At 35.7% G+C, this 16,748-nt stretch overlaps 1 protein-coding gene across 1 annotated transcript in view; it reads right to left on the reverse strand.

Moving 5' to 3' along the window:
• Window positions 1-16,748, reverse strand: part of LOC114244941 (ADAMTS-like protein 4) — a 158,765-nt gene that overhangs the window by 2,232 nt on the left and 139,785 nt on the right. Inside the window, exons 8-16 of the mRNA XM_028176909.2 lie at window positions 7,810-7,993; window positions 7,119-7,279; window positions 6,498-7,025; window positions 5,895-6,161; window positions 4,783-4,924; window positions 2,338-2,513; window positions 1,478-1,670; window positions 920-997; window positions 660-778 (exon numbers count right to left, since the gene is read on the reverse strand). Coding sequence (XP_028032710.2) covers window positions 672-778; window positions 920-997; window positions 1,478-1,670; window positions 2,338-2,513; window positions 4,783-4,924; window positions 5,895-6,161; window positions 6,498-7,025; window positions 7,119-7,279; window positions 7,810-7,993 — 1,836 coding nt within the window. The 3' untranslated portion in view covers window positions 660-671. The remainder of the gene's footprint in view (window positions 1-659; window positions 779-919; window positions 998-1,477; window positions 1,671-2,337; window positions 2,514-4,782; window positions 4,925-5,894; window positions 6,162-6,497; window positions 7,026-7,118; window positions 7,280-7,809; window positions 7,994-16,748) is intronic.

Genomic DNA, 16,748 nt, shown 5'->3' on the forward strand with positions numbered 1-16,748 from the left:
AAAAAAATCATAGACAATAAGAAACAACATTACTTTACTATTAATAAAGATATACCTAAAACATAAGCTTAGCTAAATACAAACCAAGATTCAAACCATTATTTTTATCTGAGATAAACGAAATAAATCGAATAATTAATCGTTTGAAAGAAAATATTAGATTGAATAGGTTAACGATAATGTTAATGATAAGCGATAAGATAATGTTATTCTATTAATTATAGCACTTGTTTGGACAGATGAACTTAGAGCCCATTTAGAGGTGACTTATTGTTATTATTGACTTGATACTGCCTTATTCACATGACTTTGAGAATATTACAGTTTTGGAATGTGAAAAATTTCAATAGCGTCGCTTAATTGTCAGTTTCTTGATACATTCGTACATGCTCATCTCCGTACTGTACCGAGTTGTGTGTGAGTTTCGGTGACCCTTGAGATTAACTTGGCCGAAGTTAATTTGTTTTCAGTCTGTTAGTTTTTAAACCGAATTAACATTTAAGAAAAAAAAAATACTTTTACGGTTTAATCGCTAAAACTAGAGAAAGCATTACCATCTATCTACATACAAATAAAAACCATTATGCAAGAAAACTGAGAGGCTATAAACTTACCTGCATAGGTATAGAAAAAAAACTGGGAATTTAATGGCAACTTACCGCATGACCTTTTTACCGTCCATGGCAAGAGTCGCAACAATTGTCTGCGTAGTAAGGGTAGTGGCACAGACGTGCCTGTACCGCTAATGCACATGTATTCAATTTGTCTACACATGCTCCTGTACGAAAACAATACAACAAAATCAATTGAGGTGGTGGGGAATAGTGAAACAAATAAAATAGTTGCAGAAAAAAATGCTAAGAAAAAAAAGCGTAATGGAAATTAAAAAGCGTTGGACGATTTTTATAAAACAACTTACCGTCAGCATATGACCTATCCCTGATATGTGGAGGGGTATTGATTTGATGTCTCGTGACGCGCTGCTGAGGATCTGAAACTAAAAAAGGTAAATAGTATATTATGTCATTATATGTATTAATTACATACAGAAAATGAATTGAAAATAATTGGAAAATCAAAGATTTTACAGTTAGGTGCATTTATATATTATAATTCTATATAAACATCGTGCCACATGGCGTCGCATCGCGTGAGCATCGGTATCGCAGGATCCGACTGATGCATGACCACGATCACTCTGTCAAGAGTGTACGAATAGGAAGAAGAATATATAATTCTAGCACAATAATGTTTGTTGTACTTGATAAAACTCGTGATCACAAAATACTTATTTTTCAATATAAATGTGTTACTAAACCGTGAAGTGAAAGATCATTAAATAAAAAAATAGAATTATTAAAATTAAGCCCTTAACCCTTGTTGCTGGTTCTTTAGATTTCACTTTATGTGTGAAGAATTAATTGTAACATGCATCAAATATTTGTTGGAATATTGGATTGGATTATACTCTACCAACCTGCTGGAGGACTGATAACATTTGGGTTGACAACCGGTTTGCTGGTACACCGTGCTGGTACACACATTTTCTTCGCTGGAGGCCTCACTCCTGGACATTCTCCGTCTCGAGCGGCACCGTTTGCTCCTTCGATTCCACCACGGGCACACCAGACAGTTCGGGACTGGACTCCAGCTTCACAGGGACCTTTGCACTATGAGAGAATGCATCTAAATTATTAACCAATTTAATAACATTAAAGAATCCAAAAAAAATATGTGTGGCGTCGTGGGACACCGGTTAGGAACGAAGTTCCTTACTATAAAAATATTAATTTAAAGTTATATTCGAGGTATAAAGAAAATAAAACTGGAGGTTTCGCAACAACCCACGGTCACGGTAACGTGCGAACTTATTGTGGTACACTTCATTCACGGTTGTTTGCATAAGAGTTAGGGTATTGCACAAACGAACGCTCGGAGATCGTGGTCAATAAATGATAAAAAAATATGTTATTTTTTGTACGTTATTACAAAGTTAAGTCGTACACTCTGTGCATTACTAATAAAAATCTTACGTTACGGACGTTTTCCCGGTTAGGGTACCCCTCCGCATCGTCCCATAAGGAACTTCGTTCCAAAAACAGTTCTTTAGGAAAGGTTTCTGATTAGTATCATCAAGGTATTATTATAATATTATTCTTATATAAATAATTTGTATTTTATATCATATAATGTGTATTTCAGCAAGATAAGGTCGCGTAATTCGTTTATTTGAAAATTAAAAATAACAAATTTTTCGAAGCAAAGTTCAAAACATATAAAAATGAGTAAACGCAACTATTACTAATGACCGGCAATGGCCAAAGAATATAGACAAACCTCACTCCAGTCACTCAGGTACCAAGAGGGAGAGCAGTCCCCACCACAGCCCCTTTCAGTTTCAGGTTTGGTTCCTCTACATGCCGAATCTCTTAGCCTCCTGCCGTTCCCTCCAATACATATCACGCCTCGAACCTGACGGCCACCGCATCCAGCGGAGCACTTTGACCATTCGCCTATTACCAAAAAATGAAACAGAACTGATAACACAGAATTGATAATCACAAAAACGCATTAAGAAAAAAAAACGTTTTTTTTTCTTTTATTACATGGAAAAACTGTTCAATTCAAACTGTGGAAAACATCTGTCAAGGCTTTAATGAGCAAGAATTCCACATGACCACGACTGCTCTACCAAGAGCAACCGATGATGATGATGATGATGATGACATGGGTGCACGAGCTCACAGCCCACCTGGTGTTAAGTGGTTACTGGCGCCCATAGACATCTACAATGTAAATGTGCCACTTAGATAAGAGATATAAGTTCTAAGGTCTCAAGTATAGTTACAACGACTGCCCCAGCCCTCAAACCGAAACGCATTACTGCTTCACGGCCGAATATAGGCAGAGTGGTGGTAACTACCCGTGCGGGCTCACAAGGGGTCCTACCACCAGTAAGTAAATTAAAATAATACTATTTTGGAGCGATTTGTGGTTTAGATAAATAAGCACTAATAGAATAATATCATTATAATTTATTGCCATCCGAAATGTGGTGCGTGGTGATAGTAAAATATTAGATAACAATCTACTGTAAATATTATATTGTTTCTAAATATATAACAGCCGATGTATGTATGTATCGTGTAAAAATAAACGTTACTTTTTACGAGAAGCATAAAATTTATTGTCCTTGTTGAAGCGTCATGAAAGGCAGTGACGTGCAAAATTAAGTTTTGTTAATTAAAAGGATTGTCTGCTTATCCGCCTTTGTGAGCCAGTTACATGACGTATCTAACGGTTCTCTTGTTTGTATATAATGGACCTACAGAATACAAATAAAGTATACAAGTATTGTTTTCTTTTGTATAGTAAGTAACGTTATTGGAATTGAGATTAGAAATAAAAAGTAAGCTTTTATTATATTTAGCTATGAATTAATTTGGAAAATGTTAGGGCCTGCCTATTTCTACCGTGAAGTAGTTAATGCGTTTCGGTTTGAAGGGTTGGGCAGCCATTATGCTGTAAAAACTGTGAGACCTCAGAACTCATGTCTCAAGGTAGGTGGTGGCGGCGTTTACATCGCCTACCCATGTTTACGTCGCCTACCCATCTATGCGATTAAAAAAACGTAGGGCTATTCCGAATCTTTGAATTAACGTTGTGTTAACTTATTTTGTTTATTAAAATGTGGTGAAAATATTGAAACCGTCGTAGGAACCGAAATGGGAATAAACCAATCCAAATTATACAGACAACACTAATCATTTAGTAAATTAAGCATAAATATTCGTGTTTTAGTAAAATCCGTCAGCCACAAAACACGAAACAGTCTCCCTCCGATAATCCGAGACTATAGATTCCACACTACAATTGATTTATAGGTATTTAAAAATAACCATATAAATTTTAACATTCAATACGACCAGTTTGTTCTTAAGCAAATACTCAAGACGACTTTAGGTTTTCTTGGCAAACCAACTTCTTTGAAGTGACAAGAAGACAATGTTTTTTGTTGGTTTTGTAGACTAGATAACAATGTTTACCAGATTCCGCGCATTCTATTCAAATTGCTCACAGTCTGTAGATAGCATAAAATTATATAACGCTTGAGACTATTTTTGATTAAATTTGTTTTGTCTTTTGATAATATCTAGATGTAGATGTTTTACTGGTGGTTGGACCTCTTGTGAGCACGCACGGGTAGGTACCACCACCCTGCCTATTTCAGCCGTGAAGCAGTAATGCGTTTTGGTTTGAAGGGTGGGGCAGCCGTTGTAACTATACTGAAACCTTAGAACTTATATCTCAAGGTGGGTGGCAGCCATTGTAGATGTCGATGGACTTCGGTAACCACTAACACCAAGTGGGCTGTGAGCCCGTCCACCTATCTATGTAATAAAAAAATATAAAAAGAAATAGTGTTCCACATCAATGATGATGAATGCTAGCAAGAAAAGTATACCCAGACGATTCTTAAATCAATTGAACTATTGCACAGGTACTATTGAGGCTCACGTTCGCGTTTGTTAAATTTTATTTATATTTATAATTTAAGATACTTCGTATATTGTACTAACTAGTAGTAAGTATGTTACTTATCAAGATTTCAATCTTGCGCTTAGCCTGTAACATAAGTTTTAAACATATCTACATTCATATGTATGGGTTGGGAAATGATAACTTCTTTACCTTTTTGACCGTTTTGCTAGTTTGTTTTTGATTTAAATATCTCTGTGTAACTGGTATTTCATCAGGATATAGAATTTTGACTTGTCTTACTTGTGAACCATTGAGAATCGCATTGGCTTCGCACGCTACAAGCTTGAGTAGGCAATGGTGCACGGTGCGATGAACATCCAGAAGGATCGGCGCATCTTACTCCTCTAGATTGTACACCGCCGCCCACACACCAACCAACGCACTGCAAAAATAACCAATTTGAACATTTTGAAAAATCAAACTAAGTTAATTTTTTATTTATTTATTTACTTATTTATGTACACACAAAAAAGAAGACATAGTACAGAGTAATAGGAAAATTATGTACAAAGCCACTGCTTATTTCTTTAAGAAATCTCTTCCAGCAGACCCGCGAGGGGATTATGAGAATAATAATTAAAAGTGATAATTAAATGTTCTATGTGTAATAGTTGAGACTGGGAAAGTAATAAGAATAATGTCTCATTACTATACTCTATTCCAATTACGAAGTCCCATGAGACAGATATTATTATTATGTGTGTGTGTGAATTAATTTGTATAATGATTTAGATTTATTGTGTATTTTTTAAATGACGTTTACGACCATGAGCAAAAAATGATTAATTTCAAATTATGCGAAACGTGAAGAGTTACGATCTAAGAAGTGTCAAAAGGGACTTCGTAATTGGAACGGAGTATAAGTTTCGCGATTTACTACTGAATTTTTCATATTCTCGAGAGTTTTATATCGAGGGGTGAAAGACTATTTGGTAAGTGACATTTTTACAATTTTATAGATGAGCATTTAAAAGTATGCATTTAAAGTTTAAATCCTGGAAAAAATATCATAACAAAAAAACTTCTTCAGATATTTGAATGGGCTAAACTTAATTGAAGTCCAAACAAAAGCATCGAATTGTTGATACTAATACCAAATAAAATGGACCTTTAAATACAAAGATAAATGTCGCGTATTAAGCGAAATGTCGCTTAAACTAATATTCACCAAATTTTCATTTTAACGAGTACATTTTTGTTTTGACTCACACATGACGCCAGTTAGTGGGTAAATGATTGACGATGGAATTAGGAAAAGGAACTCCCCAAAAGATAAAGCGTCATTTATTTGCTTAAAAATAAAATGTCTTTGCTTCTTCCTTAATTACAGACGGCTTTTTAATCATACTTGCCTCGGACCATTCCGTGTATAACCAGCCTCCACCAGCACTGAAACTATACGAAGGGGGCGGAGTGGAAGTAATCTCATTGTCTGTTAAATTTGTTGCAAGAGTGATAACAGGGCCTTCTCGGAAATGATCCGTCCGATCTTTCGGTCGTACTTGGCGTCGTGAATCGAGACGTGGCAAAGCTGTGGTAGTTACTGAGCCATCGCAGTTTGGAACATTACAGCGCTCACTGCTTGGTGGCATTGGCAGTGGGCACTTTTGATCGCTTATCTGAAATAAAGCAAATATTTAGTATTCTTCGTTTGACTGCTCTGGACGTAATTGGAAATATTGTTATGAAATATATAGATAAAGTAGAACCTATATATTTAATAATGGGCATTAATTGTGTAGAAAAAGGGGCCGAATCTAAAAACAGTATTGTGACAACAACTTCGACAAAAACATTAGAGTCAGCAGCTTCTAACAGCGTCGAGAGTGGATCAGATTGTGGATCTATCAAGATTGCGGTGATTGTTGAAAGTTACTACTACAAGAGCTGGTTGAAGAACATTTAGAAAATACAAGTTTTTATAAAGTTCTTTTTACGAAGGAATTTGTCCTTACCTTGATAATTCCTCGAGCATGATCCTGAACACATCCCACAATTCGAGTTCTGTGGGCTGGTCCGCAGACCGGACAAGGACCCCACGCTGCAGCCCTCCAACGGGGAGGACATGGAGCCCCGGAACATCTCCGTCGGCGGGAAGGTGGTGCCGCACCAGTACAATGCACTGGAGATACCTCTTTGTCTTCTTTTAAGCCAACTTCTACACACTTGAACTTTCCGATTTGTAGTCCTCCGCCACAGGTACGAGAGCACGGGGCGAATGACATAATCTTCCACATAAATTTCCTGTCTCCGATCACGTTACTTTCCGCTTGTGATTGGCTTTCAAGGCTATAGAAATTTGATTCCTTCGATGTAGAAGAATCTGTTCTGGGCAAGCTATGGGGTGGTGGGTGGTGACGGTGATGCCTCTGCATCTGGTGATGGGTTGGAGGCATTGAAGTCGGAATGTCGTTACTGGTTTCATCTGCCGTGTCAGTTAAATATTCGTACCTAATATTCGGGTTTGGTTGTGTGTATAATATCTGCAATTATACAATAGATTAGTATATCAAATGAAAAAATAGCATGGTTGCTTCTGTTTAATTAATTGTATTAAGTTGTTTTTTTTTAATTACCATTATATCAATGGGTTTATGTATCGGACCCACAGCAAAAATGCCGTCAAGACTGGCCGTTCGGGTGTATAAAAATCGGGCTCCAGCAACATCGTAAGTTCCAGGCGCACTCACAGCAAACTCCCCATTTATAATGTACGTGCCATTGGATTCTTTCAATGCTGTAACAACAGTAAACGAAAGTTAAGGAAGCTTCAACGAATTGGTTCATCTAAATTGGTACAAGCTGCGTCATGCGAATAATTAACCACCAATTGTGCAGCCGGCTACCTCCATTTATCTCGCAATTTGCGGCGTAGGCGCCTCTATTGAAGAGCAATGCCGCGATTGGCGTGTGCAATTTCTATTAACCGATTCGACATCGATCTTTGCACCGACGAACACTTCATCTTTTAATTTAAGATCGTGTGTCCTAAATTTCATTCGTCATACCAATGTAAATCGATATTGACGCGGAGACAAATAAAAATGTGTTACAAGGCTGCCGAATAATGAAATTGGGTATTTGACGACAATTTCACGTTGTCCACATCAGGCAGTTGGGTACTGTAATTATGTTTAACAGATATGAATAGTGGAAATATTTCTGACATTCTTGCATCAGTTTCATGTTAATATGTTAAGTATTATATCTGCATAGCAATTACTAAACATTATAAAACAAATTTATTTCAACTATAATTGTACTAACCAATGTAGTTTTCGCTAGGAACTACTTCAGTTACATTGAGTCGGCATGCTCCACGAGGCACTGTCGTTACGTAAGAGTACCCGAGCGGGAGTCGTGGCTTCGAGAATAGTCCTGACACAAGACGACTTCCACATCTTAGTTCTCTCTCAGAAGACGAGGCTAGAACACCTTCGCGGCCAACTACCTGTGAACAATATGAAATGGTTTTGTTTCAGGATGCATAAAAAGAAAATCCAAGAATTATTTGAAAATTTTGCTGAATAGGTACATTTTTTTTTATTGCTTAGATGCGTGGACGAGCTCACAGCCCACCTGGTGTTAAGTGGTAACTGGAGCCCATCGACATCTACAAACGTAAATGCGCCACACACCAGATTTAAATTCTGAGGTCTCAGTGTAGTTATAACGGCTGCTCCACCCTTCAAGCCGAAACGCATTACTGCTTCACAGCAGAAATAGGCAGGGCGGTGGTACCTACCCGTGCGGATTCACAAGACTTGTTTATCGATAACGCTTTTATTAATACCAACAGCTGTAGACAAAGTTTTTATAAAACACACCGCATTCCAAATAAATTTCATTTTAAAATTAACAACGAACTTTGCTCCATCAAAAATGAAAAGTGCGAGGAAACATCAACTTTTTTAATTTTGTTTCCGCAGACGGATGTAACCCGACCGCTGATATTAATATAAAAACTCGCTTACAGCAATTTCACGGTATTTTATCCCGATTTCATATTTTCGAGATAAAATGAAATGTAAAATAAAATAAGATCTTCATTTAATAGTTGCCAGCCATATCGAAACGTGCAACTTAATCTGCCAACCGAAGTAAGCCCAATGCTTATTCATTGGAGTTAAATCCAATTTAATACTCCCGTGTATCGGAACAGCCGTAAGTTAATCGTGTTAATGGATGATCTCTAGTTTAATCCCGGTGTTTCTAGTTCTAAAATCCAATAAGTTAGATAGCCGGTTATCTAACGGAAATCTTTGCTAGTAATTTCTAAGTGTAATCCCCGTTTACATTTTAGTTTTGCTGTTCGAATGTTACTTGTGCGATTTAAAAACAAAATAAAAATATAATTTGTAAAATTTTCATAATATATATATTTTTTTTATTGCCCTTGTAGGTATACGAGCATACGGCCCACCTGATGGTGAGTGGTTACCGGCGCTCATGGACGTCAGCAATGCCAGGGGCAGAGCCAAACCGCTGCCTACCAATTAAAACCAGCAATGTAATTGTAATAAGATGTTGGTGATAAAATTAAATGCATACATGTCGTTAATTTATAGGTTGTATTCAGATGATTTTCAATTAGGCTGATTGTAGATTTATCGTAGACTATCTGTGGAATGGAATGTGGAAATGATATTAATTTCATTCAATGGTGTGATCATGGCTTTGCACCGGGGTCTTCCGGGGTCAAGCTGGGGCTAGATCATAATTCCATAAACTTTATATGGAGGCTCTAGTTGGAATATAAATGAAGTACAAACATCAACACATCCATGACTAATCTTTTGTTGGTTCAATCACTGAACGCTTCGATGTTTGAGAAAGTAGTGCATTTGTTGAATGTTAGCTTCGTTTGGTTTTTTTGATGTTTGATTTTAATTCTGTTTATAGTCATTTGTGATTGTGGCTCATTTACGTGTATATAAGGTACAAAAAAAAATTCACGGAATTTCATAAGTTTTAAGTTGTTGTTTATTTGAAAATATCTTCGAATGTTATATTATAATAGAAAGGCTTAGCTAATTAACTGGTTTTATTGAACATGTACACCCCAAATGCGTATGTAGATACAAAAATCTATTTCATCAAACTATCAAACGACCTAGTAAACAATTATTCTTACGCTTGATTCTCCTTTTTTTTTGTTATATTTTTAATAATGGCAATATTAAATTTAATTGATTTAGAGGTTTGATCGAAACTAAGCTTGTTTGATGCTTTCAATCTTCGCCATAAGTTTATAAATGCACTTTTTCTTGGGTCAGGAGAAAATTGTCGTATTTCCGCCTATGTTTTGGAGCGTCTTCGCTGCCAAGCTTGACAGTCACGTCAATTCAGTCCCGATTTGTGCGACGAGGTTACAGCCGTGTGTGTCCAAGTCGCATCCATAAAGACGATACTCTACCGTCGCTTACCTTTGAGCCAGCGCAGATTCTTTCGGAAGCTATAAATCAGCACTTATACCAGGCGGAAAGCGAGGTGTCTTTCAGACACGATTCACTCAGTTCCCGAGAACCGAGCGGATTACCTCTAGGGTTTTCAGACCAACCGAAGGATCAGTCAGCACCCTAGATCATACCCTCAGTACAAATAAATAATTACGGAGACATACCCAATGAAGGTAGTCAGTGAGCAAATTGTTTAATACAATCTAATGTAGGACTGATTTTTAAAGCAAAAGCGGCTATCCTTAAAGAACGAATTTGTGGGAAAATTATTTCAGTCCCACGCTAAGATAGCAGAAACAAGAATCAGTCTGAATGAACAAATGCAATGTAATTATCAAACGACCTTTCTTAAGAGACAAAAATATTGAAACCGATTTATTAATTGTAAACGTTTTAATTAGACACATGTGATCTCTTCTCCTATACCGTTTCGTAACATTAATGCATCACTAATGTGTTGAAGATATTAGCGGTTGTAATGTGCACTTTTATAGTTTATAAGTGCACATATATCTCAGATTGGGCGGATCGAAAAGTGTAATTTATTTGTATGATTCATTTCCATGTGATTCAGCCCTTTGTGTTATGTGGATTAATTTAGGTTGAGCATGTGTTCGTTATCGTCATAAATACGGTACATATTATGAAAATTTATTGCCTTTGAATTATAAGTTTATTTAAATATCAGATACGAGTAAATTATTTATAACCGGAAAAGACCACTTAGATTCTTGATAAAGTGATTTCTCGAATTTTTGATACTATTAATGTTTTTCTTTTATATAGGTCGAAGTCTTTAACGCATTAAATAATTGCATTTGTCCCGGGTTATATTACCAGCATATTTTTAATTACAACATCGAGTTTTTAGTGTTTTTAATTAGTGTGAATTTCAGTCTCCTTTTTTTGTACTATATACGTAATACCTTTATCCAGTCCCTTAATGTCTAATATTTATCCGGGACATCTTTAATGAAATATTTCTGTGTCAATGGAAATTAATTGTTTCGATAAGAATGAAATTTGTACGCCACATCTTTACGTCGTATTCAATGTCCCATCTCTTCCGTCATTGTCAACTTTTATTAGTCACTTTTTCTGTCGCCCCTTTTCTGGTAACTTCCAATTGTATTGCATTACAGTCGTATCTCATGTTGCCACTACATTATTAATAATTTTGCTCATTGCATTTGTCAATTGCGGCAAACGCATTTTAGTTTGACTTCTAAATCTTTATATTAATACGTGAAGCAAAAACATTGTATCCCTTTTTACGAAAATTGCGCATACGGAGGAGTATGAAAATTTCCACATTTATAGAGAATATAGAGAAGAAGTGCACAATGCTAATATTTTTTTAAAATAATGCATAAAAGATATATTAAATCAATAAAGAAAACATTACACACACTACATACCATGTATTTGACGCACACACGCATGCATACTATTTATTGTCAAATTTTTTATTCTTGGCGTCTGTTGTAAAATTGAGAAGAGATTAAATATTGTTTGCCTTTGTTAATATTTTTTATAGTGTAGTCTTGGCGAAATTTGTGATTATAGAAGTATAAAATACAATCAATAGTGTACAAACTTACAATTCCAATTATTTATAGTAGAATTTCGACTACTGCGGGACCTCTAGTATTATTAGCACTATTATTTCATAGTATAACTTTGTTCGTAGAAATGGGCATCACCTCTGAAGCGACTTCTATACAACTATACAATAGGCACTCATTAACTTCGTACGAGCATAAGATATAAGACATGATGTGAGACTTTTGAAAAAAAAAACAATCGCATTTGATACCGATCCGTGTGTAGTTATTTCTTTTGGGCGTTTCTTTTTGTCTCGATCTCTGACTTGTAGATCGTTTGAGTATTTTATTAGTTAATAAATATATTATCAGAAATATTATCACAAAAATTGTCTCATAATAGCACAGATTTTTATAAAACAGAATTATTACATTATTATTTATTATAACATAAAGTATGTAATTTAAACAGTCGATTTCGTGTATTTCCGATCTTCGAAATGTTTTCAGTCAGTCGTTCTTGACGGCATGGTCATGATTATGGAGGGTTTATCGTTCCGGCCCGCTAGTCTCACCAATTTCTTTCATAGCTGATTTAATCAGACCACACTGTCACGGAGTATTGTGCGAAGGAATAGTTAGACCAAGGAATATATTAGACAAAACGGAAAAAAGGTTGCACTCGATATTTTTTTTAACGACTCAAGCAAGCTTTCTACTTACCACTTACCAGAAACTTACTCTCCTTCTTTTCATTATCCCACTTTGGGCGGCATCGACGCTTACCACAAAATTAGAGCTGGCAAAATATTCCGGACCCCAAAGAGAGTTATAACTTAGTACCAAGTATAGTATAGCTTAGTACCAAGCAAACAACAAATAAATAAATAAAACCTAAACTGAACAACATGTTCCATATTCGAACGAACCAAAAACAAAGACATAAATTAATAAATACGTTTAAATTTACATAAATTTACGAGTTCAAAACTAATGTTTAAATCGATAAATCGCAACGCTCTGATTTATGTATTTATTTAAACCAACAAGTTTTTCTTTTCAACAAATCGTTATCGTTTAAGTGACACAGCAAGTCAGTATTTACGCCCCCATAAAAACCCACTCATTATTGTTTCGTCCGAATTGAAACCAGTAGTTAAATGTGTAAAATATGTCCCTTGTCAACTATAAAGGGCTTTGCTTTGACCGCCATGTGGTGTGACCGCTATAAAAATTCTTCACATGAAATTCTATCGAGTGCTCCAAATAATAGTAGCTAGTTTTAATTTGATTATCGGTCGTTCAATAACTAATAACTGTCTTTGAAGTATCTTGAACCAAGTCTGCTGTTAATCTTTATTAGGTAATTTGCAGATGACGTCTTGTATTCTAAGAGTTCATAGATATACTGATATATTATGTTCTATAGGAACATGCTTCAAAAGCACAGTAGGACAGAGCTTTTTTGAATAAAGCTACGACTAAAGATAAAGAACACCATCATTGGCAGATAAATCACATTCTTTTTTCAATTAAGTGTTTTCGAGGAAAAAAATCACAATGCTAGCGCTAATAGACACTTTTTTTTTATATTAAATAACTCAAAATTTTTTCATTATACATAGGTATATCTGGAAGTAAAAAATAACATTTGTAAAAAGAAAATGCGAATCAATTTACTACCATAATTCAGGTTGCCGACATCTCAAACTGTGTCTCGATGCAAATGGATATTTAATATAATAAGTAGACGTTCGTTTAGAATGAGGTCAGTCGCAGGCTATATTATAGACAGTATAAATTTCAATGTGCTATCAGTCGTCTGGATTCGACGCATATGTAACTTTATTACTTTCAATTGTTTGTCGTTTGTAGCACGAGCCTCGAGAATGGACAAGGCCAAAACGTTTAGGCCGTATGTTTCAAGCCAGAAAAATGTAGCCAGTAGATAAACATGCCGAAATAAGGCAAAACGAATGGAATGTTGACAAAATAAACGACAACACCATAATTACAGTAGAAGGCGGCGTGAATAGCCGAGGTTGCGTTTATTGAACTAATTAGACAAGTCGTTGACTTTTCATTATTATCCACGATGAGGTTCGCTTATGAGAAATTATAAATTTAGATTATCCGTGTCTGTCCCTCGACACAGACTTAGTTAATATTTTGCACACCAATTTCACGTGGTCTCGTCGTACGTTTGGAACGTTCATTGGCTTGTTTAACTTTGATGGGTTATGTTACAGGACTTGAATCCTGAGAGGCCGGCTGTTTCGTGTCGAGTTAAATTTGGAATCGAAGCTGGTCGATCTCAATTTTGACAACTTTATGCTCACTACGATCGGAATCGATGCTGTGAGATTAATTTGATTTCAGTAAAGGATGAAATCACTTGAGCCTGTTACAAGACAATGGAATTCCAATGGCTATGACGCGAGTTTTAATTGGAGCAACGTTCGGATGAGCAACTAAATCAGATAAGGAGAATTCAAAATTAATAATTCAATAGTCGGCGTCTGAAACAAAGGTGGATAGGGAGTGCGACGAAGCGCCTATGTAAGCACCCATATGCATCGCATGCCGGTTAAGTGGGTCGAATTTATCATTGCAATATGCACACTACATTATGCAATCCAAATGTTCAGATTGCATTAGATGAATCTCAAACAAAACCTACTTTGATTCCGAATTAGTATTTTAGTAATGGAACGTTTCATGTCGCATATAACTATATATTTGTTTCAGCACGCATATTTGCTAATGGAGTTAAACAAATGTAGAAACGCGTGACTACACAGCTTCAAGTTTGTCTGTAGTCTACGTGATATCCGTTGTCGAATCTAAACACAACTTATAAGTCGAATGGCGCCAACATTCTTAAGATGGATCGTAAGCGTTGTGATATACCTATTTCTCATTCGTATAATCAAAGTCCAATGTTCCATAACCGACTTGGAATTTGGTCGACATTGTTCATTTCCTGGCCATAAAAAATCAGCAAACCCATTCAATGTCAGATTTTATGAGCACATAATGAAAATGTGCGTAAATTACGAGAATGGAATTCGGTAGAGTTCAACAAACAACTGATTGATACGTTCGCAAGGTTTTGTGAACGTAAATATCACGTTAATTATATTGGTTTTAAGCTGCAACACTTGTAAAAAAAATTACTGTAAAAAAAACAAAAAAAGTCACTTACCATTGTTACGAAAATCACGAACAGCAGATATAAATCGGCTCCTGCCATTTTCGCGACGATATTAACGATTTACACTTCAATATTATTCACTTCTTAAACAGGACAAATTGAAAATCTTTTGTCAGCAAAGAATAATAATTGTTCGTAGTTATTATCTTATATTATGATAATATCATTTATCTACATAAAAATCAGATAAGCGAGGCTTAGCGCACATGAATTAAATTATTTTTTTTGAATGATCGCATCTCTATCTTTAAGGTGTGTTTCTGATTGTGTATCTTAATAATACCGATAAACGAAGCTATTTATGTATGTAAAATAAATTCCTGATAACCTACATTTAGTTTTGAAAATTTTACGGCTCGTTAATAATAGAAAGGTTTTCATTTTGTTCAATGCAATATTTAAAAAGGCCATTGAGTGGATCGTGAGCTAAATCGCCCATCGTGTTAAATAATGTGCAACGTGCTGATGCAAATGTCATTGCACGATAAATGCAATATCAACAGAGTATCGGATTTTCATGCCCATCATAATAAATTGATACAATTTCATAATAACAAAATAAATATTGAATTTTCTTTCTGAATGTCTCCTTGACACGTATTGGCTATTAAATTATTATTTAAATATTGACTACACGCATTCACACTTTTGGAATTACCTGTGTAATATTATATTTCGGGGTGCAGTATGTAAGTGTTTGCGTGATGTTAATATTGAGTTTCATGCAAGAACATTTACAAGGAGATTCAAGAGTAATAAAAACAACATTCCTTCGCAGTTTTCTCATACAATAGGCTGCGTGTTAATAAAACATTGAGCTTAATCAAACAAACGAACGCTTGATAACGTGATCGCCGTATCGCCGAAGTGACACTACGCACATTTTTTTTGTTGTACGTAATTTCACATATTTCCGTCGTGATATATCAACTTTTAGATGGGCAGACGAGCCACAGCCCACCTTGTTTTAAGTGGTTACTGAAGTCCATAGACATCTTCAACGTAAATGCGCCACCCACCTTGAGATATAAGTTCTAAGGTCCCAAGTATAGTTACAACGGCTGTCTCACCCTTCAAACCGAAACGCATTACAGCTTCACGGCAGAAATAGGCAGGGTGGTGGTACTACCCGCGCGGACTCGCAATAGGTCCTACCACTAGTAAACTGAATTTAATTTACCAAACCATATTAGATTAAATCTGTGGTATACAATTACAAGTTTTTCTTTTGTACTACAGAATCAGTACGAACGAAGTAATCTATACTTTAATTTTCATAATTTTGTAATTTATATTACTCACCCCGTTTAAGTGCGAATAATAATTCAATCACGAAACATGCTAAATTCAATTAATTTTCATAATCTTCTATATATATAAAAATGAATTGCTGTTCGTTAGTCTCGCAAAAACTCGAGAACGGCTGAACCGATTTGGTTAATTTTGGTCTTGAATTATTTGTGGAAGTCCAGAGAAGGTTTAAAAGGTGGATAAATATGAAAATGCATTTTGTTTTCCCTTTGATGTGTCCCCCGTCGCACGGATTCCTTTTGTTTGTTTTAAGTCTACTTTATACAAAAGTTCAGGTCTTTTATTTATCGATTGAGGCACTATGATGTCTGCCGGGTCAGCTAGTTCAATAATAAAAAATGGTTTGAGTTTGTATTTGACATTTTGGTTGATACATCGTTAAGTTTTCTAGTATTTAAATACAAACATTATATCATCTTTTTTGTTTGCTTCTTCATGACGCCAGATGATAAAATTAGAAAACGCTAATTAGTCTTGATTTATGTAAATACGATACGATTTTACAGGTGGTAGGACCTCTTGTGAGTCCGCACGGGTAGGTACCACCACCGTGCCTTTTTCTGCCGTGAAGCAGTAATGCGTTTCGGTTTGAAGGGTGGGGCAGCCGTTGTAACTATACTGAGACCTTAGAACTTATATCTCAAGGTGGATGGCGCATTTACGTCATAGATGTCTATG

Source organism: Bombyx mandarina, chromosome 19 (assembly GCF_030267445.1).
Source record: "Bombyx mandarina strain Sakado chromosome 19, ASM3026744v2".
NCBI classification, from domain to species: Eukaryota; Metazoa; Arthropoda; class Insecta; order Lepidoptera; family Bombycidae; genus Bombyx; species Bombyx mandarina.